The following is a 12,775-nucleotide window of genomic DNA, read 5'->3' on the forward strand; positions in this document are numbered from 1 at the left end:
TTTTAAAGCTGTTCTTGATTCAGTGTTTCGAACTAGGTGCTGTTGTGTGCTCAAATTAAAATAACACAAAGATCTTTTATTTTTCCTTCATGAGCAATCAAAGAAATGGTGCAAATGGCATACAGGCCAGACATAATCTCATTCCACTCACCGAATCTTCTTCCACTGAAAATAAAAGTTTTCCATGATGAATACAAAAAGGGATATGATGCCTCCCACAATCAACAAAGCAAATGCTCCAATCAAGTTATCTAAAGATAAACGAACAAGTGGTTTCTTCTCGTTTTTGTCACGTTGGATGTTTTGGTTTCTTGACCAACAAGGCCTAGTATCTGCCGCAAACCAACTCTCCCAAAGAAAAATCAGGCCAATTTCATGAAGTCTCAATGTCCTGTGAAAAAAAGATTACACCTAATGTGTTACTAAATCAACCGAAATTTGTGGAAGAGAGGGCTGTGGAAATTTCACGATTATCAAACACAACAACACAATCAACACAAATACAATTCAATGTTATGACATATTAACCTATGTAAATGTTTGAACATCTGGTCCATATTCATAACCTCTTATCTTTCTTTCCTTAATGTTTTAAGGAGCCACCTGCATGAAAATGAAAGAGTCATACTTTACCCTTGGTTGAAATTCTCCAAATAGGGACTTTTCTTCGGTAGGCCCCAGGATGCAGGGTGAGTTACTGGGTTCAGGAGTATAGTTAATTGGCACTTCTTTGTTTGTTGATAATTCTGCCTTAAGATGTCTCGTATACTAAGCATAGTCTTGGAAATATACAGGACAAAGCGTTTTTTAATTAAAATGATAAAGGCGTAGCAAAAAAAAAAAATGTAAGGGTAAAGATGCTTGTTTTCTTTGAAACATTTACATACGTTGAAATATACGTGCTGATGTGGTAAAAATTGCACCATTTGAATACAGATGGCAGTGGAGTTGCACTTGGATTTGCTATAGGCTCTCAGTTTATCCCCATACGCCTTATACAATCCTTTTTCTGCTGACTGTGAAAAAGAAAGTAGTCAACTTGGCTTAACGAATGAAGATGTACAGTTAACCAGATTACATAATCAACATACAACAAAAGATACCCATCTAAAAATAAATACTAACTGAAAACCAAACATCTCCTCCAAGTCCTCTATTTACAACAAGGTAGATATTTGGATCGTAGCCGACATCTGTCTCAGAGTTTATAATTGGAGGTGTGGGACGTATTGTCGTTACGAAGGAGATGAGAATTCCATTATAGACATTTACAAGGACGAGCGTAAGTAAACACCAAGCTCCCACAAGTAATCGAATTTTTGTAATCTTGCATGATATATAACCACCTGTTTTATTTGTAAAGTCGTGAGTTGTTATGTCAAATTTCTGTTTTATATATTTTCTAACATTAAGTTTGTAAATGTTCTGCTGAACGATGCTATACCTTGATTTAGTAATGTGCCAATGATGTACATAATAAGATCTTGTGTCACAACAACAATGTGTTGGGGAGCTGATTTTTCGCTGTTGTCAATCCATTTATTCTTCTTTTTCGCTAGGTAATTGTAGCTCAAGAGAGTTACTGTGATGGAGATGGCAGCTATAACCAAGCCTAACCAAACCTGTTCAAGATTTTTCACACAAGTAAGAGACACTTACTCATTGTATATGATTATTGGAATGCTGATACCAAGGGCTGAAAAGGCTTGATAACTGCATCCACGTTGTTCTGCCAACCTTCAGGCTTTGGTAGGAGAAAGGCGCCAGGGGAGAATATCCATGGGTGAACATACTCTACGCTAACCAATCGCGCATGCAGCAGGCCCATGGCAGCAATCATCACGTCCGCTTTCTACATATGTACATCATATAAAATAAAACGGGAGTCTTTATGTGCTGATCGATAATTTAAAAATATCTAGCACTTGTTATTGAAAAAAAATATCAATAGCAAATAAACCAATAAATTGAGTACGAACTAATCTCATCATGTTTGTTATATGTCCAGGCTTGGATCCTATATCTTCAACCGTAGTCGTGTTGCTTGCCACGAGTGAATAGCTGATTTTGGGTATCGATAGCGTCGACAAAAGGGAACAACAAAATATATCAGAAAGAAGATGACGTTACTTGTTTGATGTGTAGAATACTATATTTGAACAGTGCGTACGTACTCAAATTTGTAACGGTGTGCGATCCAATCAAGGATGAGAAGAGAAACACCTTCAATGCTTTCGATGTGGCCACTGGCATTCCTGCGGAAAATCGCCGACATGGGGAACTTTACAAACAAATCAAGAATCAGGAGATGAAGGATACATATACAAGCGACAGAAGTACCTGGTTCACGACGACGAGGAGATGATTTTTCTGTTGAAATTTTTCTTCTATAGCTGTTGCGTTGGTGGGATACAATAGCCATAATATCGGTATATAAACGTGAGAGGCAAAAGCAAACAGCCATGTAAGTTTCATGATTTCTATTTAACACAATTTAGTTAGTGAAATTTCTTTTAAGCAGGGTAAAGCACCCATTGAAATTTCCAACTTACTGGGTCTTAAATTTAAAATTGTTTGTGAAGATTAAGATCATACCTTTTATTTATTAAATTTTTGCCGGGTCCAAAGTTACTCGTAAATATTTCGCTGAAATGTTTGCCTTTTCCCGAGCTTCTGTGCCTTAGCACAATATACTACTCGAAAGAAGCGCACAATTTCTATCCGGTCTCTTCTTTTATAGGCCGCTTGTTTATCCGATACTTTTCCTTCTCCCTACATTATTGAGCGCCGACAACGTCTAATATGACATATAGAGGAGAGCCAGCCAACGTCATTGCCGAGACCCCGAAGGTTGTAGTTGTTGGCAATTCATGTTTTAATATCTTGTGGGATGAAGGGTTTTTGATTCTTTGGCCAACCTATCCATATAAAATGAACGTTATAACGCAACGGAAACCAATTGAATTTTTTACATGAAAAAGGATTTTCTGTCGTATTAGTAATTCGATTTCTGTCATTAGAAAAAGGAAGAATTACGAAATACTCTTCTGTCGAGTTTCACGAAAAACAAAAACGAATGCTATGGCAACAACCATTGTTTTCTTAATGAGCAGCAAAAGAAACAAACAAAATAAAACAAACAATATTTTCGGCATGGAAATTTCAAACGTGCCAAATATCGATCGCTTCAATTCAACTGACAAACATTAAAATTTCATATAAGTACTAAATTCGAAAGCTATGCTTTCTGCATGGTCATGTGGCACTGGCTTTGCAACAAACTTATCACAATTTCATTGTGGGACTGTCAGCCTACCTATGATTACTGCTTCACTTTAAGATTCTCATATATCTCTTTCAACGCAAATGGTTGTTTAGGTTGCTATCGCATGGGTAATTTAAAAATTTTTATTTTAGAATTTGCTTAACTCGAATCAAAGAACTGTCTTCAGTTTTGGTGCTCTGATTATGGCCTCTGGCCTCTTCCAACTGTATTCAAGATGGCCGCTCAGATATCAGCTGTTTGAAATCACTAGATTATGCGGACTTCATGTCCGCGAAACGTTCATTTTCTCTGAAATAAAATGGTGACGAAGGATTTCTTATTACAATTTTTTATTTCGTCTCATTTATACACCTATTCATTCATTTGTTCTTATCCAGAGTTCGCCATATTTTCAAATGAGTGTATCATACAAAAAGAGATAATAAGTTTAAGACAACCAAACCGAATCGCGAAAGGTAAACTCCGACATGTACAGTAGTACAGGTATTCTATTTGAGCCGAATTAAACCATGTGCGTAAAAAAATTAATCGCCCTTTCTTGGGTATTTCTTTAAGCTAAATTTATTACTATTTGTTTTATAGGCATAATCTAGTTTATAACCTAGAGTGCTCCACGTCATTTCTAAAAGTGATGGAAACATTTTGCCACTCATCTTTAGGATTCAGTTGGGCCTTTTTCTTATTGCTTATTCAATGGGCCTGGAATTCAATATTATCAACGTCACTTTCGTAGGAAATTTAAAGAATTCATGTAGTTTCGGTTAGGTTAGGTTCAGGCAGAACATTCCACTAACCTGTTATATCTTTTGAACAAACCCAAGTAGACCTTCTTTATATTCCTGATGTCATGTGTGGGAAGGGTCATTGGATGGTGTCGTCTTCATGATGCTCTGGTGCTGTGCTACAACACTGTAAATATATAATCTACCATTTCCTTTGGTATTAAGGTTTCTCTGTCCTTCTTGTTCTTGTACTTAAACAAGCTGAAAAACAGGGCAGGAACAACCTTTTTCTTTGCCTGGTATGGGTGCAGATCTGTACACCATTAATATTGCATTACTTGATCTGCACTCAATTATGCCAAGAAGGGGGTGTTAGATTGTCTGTCATTCACTTGAACTGAACTTTAACATGAAGTGATTATGTGTATTATGCAATGTTTTTTTCTATTACTACAGATATTCCGATAAATAGGAAGCTTTGGTTTGCTCGTGGAGTGTTGATCAAATCATGGTAGTTAATCAAGTTTGATCCTATAATTTTTTTTTTTTTTGCAGTCGATGCAGTAAATGACCAACGTCAAGTATAATTGTCGCCTGTGGGACGACAGGAACGACCGTGATCGAATAAGAGGCACAGGAAAATTCGGCGGATGTAGTGTACTTTATTGGTTATAGATAAAAGGCTAAATAATTATTAGATTCAAGAGATTTTTACTGACAGCTTTAAATGATTCTAGGACTTAGTGGTGCTGTTAAGAGGACACTGTAATTCGCATTGAACGATTATGTAATCGCGTGAGGTACACCAGTATTCGACCTCGATTAAAACAACATGCGATTCAGATTCAATTTCGTACAAATTTCAAGCAACGATTCACATAGCCCTAATCGTTGCATATCTAACCAAATAACTGGGTAAGACAATTTTGAAGAAACGATCAATTAACCCAATTCCCATCCAAAATTAAATTACCTCAATTCTAAAATTATTTACGAACGATGTGTTCGGCAAGAATTTACTTGTAACCATGTTTTTATAACTGCTTTTAATAGAATTTGTCGGATTGGTTGCTGTGATGTCCCAATCTCCAATAAGCAGACATCTTGGCTTTTTTCTCAGTAAATAAGCAGGAGGGATCTGTGCATATGACGTACAGGCCAGAGACTATCTCCCCCTACCACCGCGATCCTCTTCCACCGAAAGAAGATATTTTCCATGATAAATACGAAAAATGATATGATGCTTCCCACGATCAACACAGCAAATGCACCAACCAAATTATCTAAAGATAAACGAACGAGTGGTTTCTTCTCGCTTTTGTCACGTTGGATGTTTTGCTTTCTTGTCCAACAAGGCTTGGCATCTGGAATAAACCATCCCTCCCACAGAGTACTCAGGCCGATTTCATGAAGCATCAATGTCCTGTCATAAAAAGATAACAGCTAATGCGTTTATAAATCAACTGAAATTCGTGGAAGAGGGGGCTGCATAATTTTCGCGATAATCAACTACGTAATAAAATTCCATGCTGTGCACCTTTACTGACATAAATGTTGGAACACCTGGTTCGAATTCATAGCATCTTATTTTTTCTTTCTTCACGTGCTACAGAGCTAGACGAATGAAAATAAAAGATTCATACTTTACCCTCGATTGAAATTCTCCAAATAGGGACTTTTCTTCGCTAGACCCCATGAGGCCGGGTGATTTACTGGGTTCACGAGCATAGTTAATTGGCACTTCTTTGTTTTCCAATAATCCTGCTTTATGATTTCTTGTATATTATGTATAGTCTTCGAAATGTAAAGGACAAAAGTTTTTTTTTAATTTCAGTAAAAAGTTACTTTTTTCTGAGAAAAATTTACATACGCTGAAATATACGTGGTGATGTGGTAAAGATTTCACCTTTTCAACACAGATGGCAGAGGAATTGCACTTGGATTTGCTATAGGCTCTCAGTTTATCCCCAAATGCTTTATACAATCCTACATCTGCTGTCTGTGAAAAAAAAAGTCGTCAACTTGGATTAACGAATGAAGCTATACAGGTAATCACATTTAATAATCGACATACACCACAAAATACCCATTAAAAAAAAAGAAAATACTAACCGAAAACCAATTATCTCCTGCAAGTCCTCTATCGACAACAAGGTAGACATTTGGATCATAGCCGACATCTGTTTCAGATTCTATAATTGGACGTGTGGGACGGATTGTCGTTACGAAGGAGATGAGAATTCCATTGTAGACATTTACAAGGACTAGCGTAAGTAAACACCAAGCTCCCACAAGTAATCGAATTTTTGTAATCTTGCAAGAGATGTATCCACCTGTGTTGTTTGTAAAGTTGTGAGTTGTTATGTCATTTACATTTTATATATTTTCTACAAAAATTTGGAAATGTTCTTCTGAGTGTTACACATAGTCTATACCTTGATTGAGCAATGTGCCAATTATGTACATAATAACATCTTGAGCAGCAATAGTGATCTGCTGGGCACCTGATTTTTCTCTCTTGTCAATTAATTTATTCTTCTTTTTTGCTAGGTAATTGTAGCCCAATAGAGCTACCGTGATAGAAATCACAGCTATAACCAAGCCTAACCAAACCTGTTCAAGATTTTGCACACAAGTGAGAGACATTTACTCCATTATATATAATTATTGGAATGCTTATACCAAGGGCTGGAAAGGTTTGATTACTGCATCCACGTTGCTTTGCCAACCTTCAGGCTTTGGTAGGAGAAAGGCGCCAGGGGAAAATATAAATGGGTGAACAAACTCCACTCTAGCCAATCGCCCAGGTGAATAAGTCATGACAGCAATCATCAGGTCAGCTTTCTATATATTGACGTCATAAAAATAAAACGTGAATATGCATCGTGCTGATAAGAAAGACAAACAAATAAATGAAAGCAAATAAATAAATAAATTGAATACGAACTAATCTCAGCATATTGGTTATATGTCCAGGCTTGGATCCTACATCTTCAATTGTAGTCGTGTTGCCTGCCAAGAACGAATAACTGATTTTGGGTATCGAAAGTGGCGACAAAAGGAAACAAAAAATTTATGAGAAAGAAGTTGGTGTTACTTGTTGGATGTGCTAAATACAATTTTTGAACAGTGCATACGTACTCGAATTTGTAACGTCTGGCGATCCAGTCAAGGAAGAGAAGGGAAACGCCTTCCATGCTTTGGATGTGGCCAGTTGCATTCCTGCGGAAAATCGCCGACATGGGGAACTTTTCGAACAAATCAAGAATCAAGAAATGAAGGATATATACAAGCGAAAAAATTACCTGGTTTACAACGACAACGAGGTGATCTTTCTTTTGAACTCTTTCCTCTATAGATGCTACTTTAGTAGGATACAATAGCCACAATATCGGTTTGTAAACGTGAGCGGCAAATGCAAACAGCCAGGTAAGTTTCATGATTTCTGTTTAACAGAATTTAGTTAATAGAATTTCTTTTAAGCTGGGTAAAGCAGCCGTTGAAATTTCCAACTGACTGGACCTTAAAGTTACAATTGTTTTTGAAAATTAAGATCGTACCTTTTATTTTTTTTAAATTATTTCTTTGTGTCCAAAGTTACTCGGAAATATTTCGCAGAAATTGTTTAACTTAACGCCAGTTTCTGTGTCTTAGCACAACAGGCTACTCAGAAGAGCCGCATAATTTCTATTCGGTTTTTTTCTTTTATAGTCTTTTGCTTAGCCAATGTTTTTCCTTCTCCCTCCAATGTTGAGCCCTAGCAACGTCTAATATGAAATATAGAAATGAGCTAGTCGATGTGGTTGCTGAGGCCACGAAGGAGTAGTTGTTGGTAATTCATACTTTAATATTTTGTGCGATGACGGGTTTTCGATTCGTAGTTCAAACTATCCTAATAAAGTGAACGATATAACACAAAGGAAACCAATGAAATTTTTTATATGAAAAAGGATTTTCTTTCTTATTACGTTGCTATCACAAAAAAAGAGAAGAGTTACGAATACTCTTCTGTCGAGTTTCACGGAAAAAATCAACTGCTATGGTAACCAATCATTGATTTCTTAAAGAACAGCAAAGGAAACAAACAAAATAAAACAAATAACATTTTCGGCATGAGACTTCGAACGTGATAAATATCGACCACGTTAATTCAACTGTCAAACATTTAATGTCATATACGTACCAAAATCGAAAGTATGTTTCCTGTATGGTCCTGTGGCACTAGGTTTGCACCACCTTATCACAATTCCATTGTGGGACTGACAGCCTTCCAATTCCAACTGCACCACATGAAGATGCTCAAATATCTTTTTCACCGTAAACGGTTATTCAGGTTGCTACTGCATGGGCAATTTTTAATGAATGGTTTCATACTTTGCTTAACCAGAATCAAGTAATTCCTTTCCTTTGGATACTCTCATTATGGCCTCTGGCCTCATCGAACTGCATTCAAGATGGCCTATCAGGTATCAGCTGTGCTCTTTGTGAAGTCACTAGATTATGCGGACTTGTCCGCGGAATGTACGTTTTCTCTCACATATAATGGTGACGAAGGATTTTTTATAAAAATTTGTTATTTAGTTTGATTTATACACCTTTTATTCATTTTTTCTTTCTTCAAAGTTTGTCTTACTTTCAAAAGAAGACAAGAACAAGAACAACCATTTTCTTTACCTGGTATGGGGGCAGATATGTTCACCATTAATATTGTATTACTTAATCTGCACTCAATTATGCCAACGAAAAGGGATGTTTGATTGTCTGTCATTTGCCTGAACTGAACTTTAACTTGAAGTAATATTGTGCATTATTCATTTTTTTTTTTTATTACTACAGAGGTTCCGATAAAAATGAAGCTTTGGCTGGTGCGTGGTGTGTCGATCAAATCGCGGTCGTTAATCACGTTTGATCCTATTAATTTTTTTTTTTTGCAGTCGATGCAGAAAGCGATCAACGTGGAGGACTACCGTCGCTCGTGGGTCGACAGGAATAATGGCCGTGATAAAATAAGTGGCATGGGCAAATTCGGCGGATGCACTTTATTGGTTACAGGTTAAAGGCTATACAAAATATTAGGTTCAAGAATGTTTTTACTCGCAGCTTTAAATAAATCTAGGACTTGGTGGTGCTTTCAAGACGACGCTTTAATTCGCATTAAAGGATTACGTGATCGCTTCAGGAAAACCAGTATTCAACCTCGATGAAAACAACATGCGATTCAGATTCAATTTCGTCAAAATTTCAAGCAACGATATACATAGGCCTAATCGTTGCATATCTAACCAAATAATTGGGTAAGACTATTTTGAAGATACACTCTATTTATTCGATTCCCATCCCACATTAAATTACATCAATTCCAAAATTATTTACGAACGATATGTTTAGTAAGGATTTACTTAATTTTTTACTGTGTTTTTATAGCTGTTTTTAATAGAATTTGTCCAATTGGTTGTTGTGATGTCTCAAACGTCCAAAAACCACACATCTTATCTTGTTTCTCAGTGAGTAAGCAGGAGGGATCTGTGCAGACTTACAGGCCAGAGACAATCTCACCCTGCCCCCGAGATCCTCTTCCACCGAGAAAAGATGTTTTCCATGATGAACACGAAAAGGGATATGAGGATTCCCACGAACAACACAGCAAATGCTCCAACCAAGTTATGTAAAGATAAACGAACAGGTGGTTTCTTCTCGTTTTTGTTACTTTGGATGTTTTGCTTTCTTGCCCAACAAGGCCTCGTATCTGGCAAAAACCATCCTTCCCAGAGAGTAATCAGGCCAATTTCACGAAGTCTCAATGTCCTGTCATAAAAAATTTACAGGCAATGAATTTATCATTAAAATTTGAGAGAAAGAGGATTGGGAAAATATTATAACAGCCAAACAGGTAAAATAGTTTGCGGTTATGACACGTGAACTGATGTCGATGTTGGAAAGTTTGAACTACTAGTTCATTTAAATCTTTCTGTTTCTTGTTTTACTTTACCTAAGGTCTCAGAAGATGAGTACATGGGAACAAAATATGGATACTTTACCCTCGGTTGAAATTCTCCAAATGGGGACTTCTTTTTGCTACACCCCAGCAGCCAGGATGACTTGCTGCGCCCTCGACGAATGTAAATTTGCATTGTTTTGTTTGTTGATAATCCTGCCTTATGACTTCTAGAAGACTATGCAGAGTCTATCAAATGTACAATACAAATAATGTTAAACTTCAACAATAAAGAGGTAGGGAAAATAATTGTAAAAATCAAGGTGTTCGGTTGCGCCTATTGCCCCTCGATATTTTGGGGGCAATAGATTTTACCACAATATTTAGTTGTATTTTATTTTATTTTTTTTAATTTTTCTTAAATACGTACGTTGAAATATACGTGCTGATGTGGTAAAAGTTTCACCATTTCGACACAGATGGCAGTCGAGTTGCACCTGGATTTGCTGTAGGCTCTTAGTTTATTTCCATATTCTTTATACAATCCTTTATCTGCTGACTGAAAAAGAAAGTCATCAACTTGGATAAAGACAAGCAGTGACAAGGTACAAGAATCGATGTGCAAAAAAAAAAGACATCTAGAAAATGGAAAATACTTACCGAAAACAAAACGTCTCCTGCAAGTCCTCGATTGACAACAAGGTAAATATTAGGGTTATAGCCGACATCTGTCCTAGAAGATACAATTGGAGGTGTAGGACGGATTGTCGTTACGAAGGAGATGAGAATTCCATTGTAGACATTGACAAGGACTAGCGTAAGTAAACACCAAGTTCCCACGAGTAATCGAATTTTTGTAATCTTGCATGATATGTATCCACCTGTGTTTTTTTTAAATTCTTGTGTTATTATGTTATATTTCTATTTTATATATTTTCTAACAATTATTCTGGAAATTTTCTGCTGAATGCTACACATAGAGTCTATACCTTGATTCAACAATGTGCCAATGATGTACATAATAAGATCTTGTGTCGTAACAATGATCTGCTGTGCACCTGATTTTTCTCTGTTGTCAATTAAGTTATTCTTCTTTTTTGCTAGGTAATTGTAGCCCAAGAGAGTTACTGTGACAGAGATGGCAGCTATAACCAAGCCTATCCAAACCTATTTGAAATTTTCCACAAGAGTGAGACATTTACTTCATTGTTTATAATTACTGGAATTTTTATACCAAGGGCTGGAAAGGTTTGATTATTGCGTCCATGTTGTTTTGCCAACCTTCAGGCATTGGTATGAGAAAGGCACCCGTAGAATAAAGCCATGGGTGAACATACTCCATGTTAGCTAATCGCCCAGGTGAATGTGTCATGACAGCAATCATCACGTCAGCTTTCTATATATCCACGATATTTGAAATAAAACGTGAGTCTTCAATGTGCTGATCAATAATTAAAAAATATCTAGCACTTGTTATTGAAAAATACAAACAAATAATTCAGTAAATTGAATACGAACTAGTCTCAACATGTTGGTTATATGTCCAGGCTTGGATCCTAAATCTTCAACCGTTGTCGTGTTGCCTGCCACGAGCGAATAACTAATATGGCGGATCGAAAGTGTTGACAAAAAGAAACAAAACAAATATTAGAAAGGAGATGGCGTTACGTATTTGATGTGCAAAATAGTATTTTGAACAGTGCGTACGTACTCGTATTTGTAACGCTGAGCGATCCAATCAAGGATGTGAAGGGAAACACCTTCAATGCTTTGGATGTGGCCAGTTGCATTCCTGCGGAAAATCGCTGATAAGGGGAACTACTCAAACAATCCAAGAAACAGAAAATGAAGTTGAAAGTATTCATGTAAGTAAAAATCTCGTCCGCTAAACACATCAATAATGTCATACATATTACTTTATTACAATCCGGTATCAAACCGACTTTGCTGGGGAAAATGGAGTCGTCACCACTCATGACCATATATGTGTTATGATATAATGTTAATTTTTCGCCTTTGTACCTGGTTTACGACGACAAGAATATGATTTTTCTTCTGAAATCTTTCGTCTACAGCTGATGCTGTGATGGGGTAAAATAACCATAGCATCGATTTATTTGTGCAGCAAGCAACAGCCATTAGCCAGGTAAGCTTCATGATTCCTATTAGAATAATTTAGTTAATTAAGATTTTAATTGAGTAATGAACGTCACTTATATTCAAACTTTCAGTTGACTGAGCTTTGAAGACTTAGATTATACTTTCTTTTTCTCTGGATCCAAATTACTCGGAAAGACTGGACGAAAAAGATGTGACCTCTCCGATTTTCAGTGCCTTATTACAACAGGCTAACCAGAAGAACCGGCCCGATATCTGTTCAATGCCTTCTTTTATAGGTCGCTTGTTTGGCCGATATTTCTCCACTCCCTACATCATTGAACCATGACTGCGTTAATCATACAACATAAAAGAGGTCATTCGGTACGATTGCTGCGTCTATGAAGGGGTAGTTGTTGTCAGAATAACATTGCGTGCCTTGAGTGGATGGATTCGATTCTTTGGCAAAGCTACCCACATAACGCGAGCGATGTGGCGCAGAAACGAATCTCATTGAATTTTTTATTAGAAAAATGATTTCCTGTCGCACTAAAAAAATTAGCTGCTATCGTTTGAAAAAGAAAGAGTTGGAATTATACTTATTCGAGGTTTTAACCATTGTCGAGTGGCATGAAAAACAAAATTGACTGCTATGGCAACAACATCGATTTCTGAAGAGAAAAACAGAAGAAAATAAATAACAAATAAAAATGCTTCGACACGCTGATGTCGATG

At 36.7% G+C, this 12,775-nt stretch overlaps 1 protein-coding gene and 1 long non-coding RNA gene across 4 annotated transcripts; one reads left to right on the forward strand and one right to left on the reverse strand.

The window, feature by feature from the left end:
- Positions 1-44: 44 nt before the first annotated feature.
- On the reverse strand, positions 45-12,074 carry LOC130702963 (glutamate receptor ionotropic, kainate glr-3-like). Of its 3 annotated transcripts, none has more exons than XM_059495362.1 (9): positions 11,966-12,074; positions 11,655-11,761; positions 11,462-11,543; positions 11,178-11,339; positions 10,933-11,110; positions 10,604-10,824; positions 10,374-10,502; positions 10,047-10,192; positions 46-391 (listed from the first exon to the last, which is right to left on the reverse strand). In XM_059495362.1, exons 1-9 carry the CDS (start codon positions 12,050-12,052, stop codon positions 148-150), a joined length of 1,356 nt encoding a protein of 451 aa, XP_059351345.1. In that variant the 5' UTR covers positions 12,053-12,074; the 3' UTR covers positions 46-147. The 3 variants fall into 3 exon arrangements, with proteins under 3 accessions (XP_057380576.2, XP_059351345.1, XP_057380577.1); XM_057524594.1 differs by lacking the exon at positions 46-391 and adding an exon at positions 9,335-9,813; XM_057524593.2 differs by lacking the exons at positions 10,047-10,192; positions 10,374-10,502; positions 10,604-10,824; ... (3 more) ...; positions 11,655-11,761; positions 11,966-12,074 and adding exons at positions 634-1,016; positions 1,126-1,346; positions 1,445-1,622; ... (2 more) ...; positions 2,175-2,281; positions 2,341-2,485 and having other exon boundaries at positions 45-391.
- Positions 4,574-5,403, forward strand: LOC130702970 (uncharacterized). Its single transcript, XR_009004490.2, has 3 exons — positions 4,574-4,676; positions 4,746-4,923; positions 5,062-5,403. It is a non-coding gene; the product is annotated as an uncharacterized LOC130702970 (long non-coding RNA).
- Positions 12,075-12,775: the final 701 nt, after the last annotated feature.

This window comes from Daphnia carinata, chromosome 5 (assembly GCF_022539665.2).
Source record: "Daphnia carinata strain CSIRO-1 chromosome 5, CSIRO_AGI_Dcar_HiC_V3, whole genome shotgun sequence".
Lineage (NCBI taxonomy): Eukaryota > Metazoa > Arthropoda > Branchiopoda > Diplostraca > Daphniidae > Daphnia > Daphnia carinata.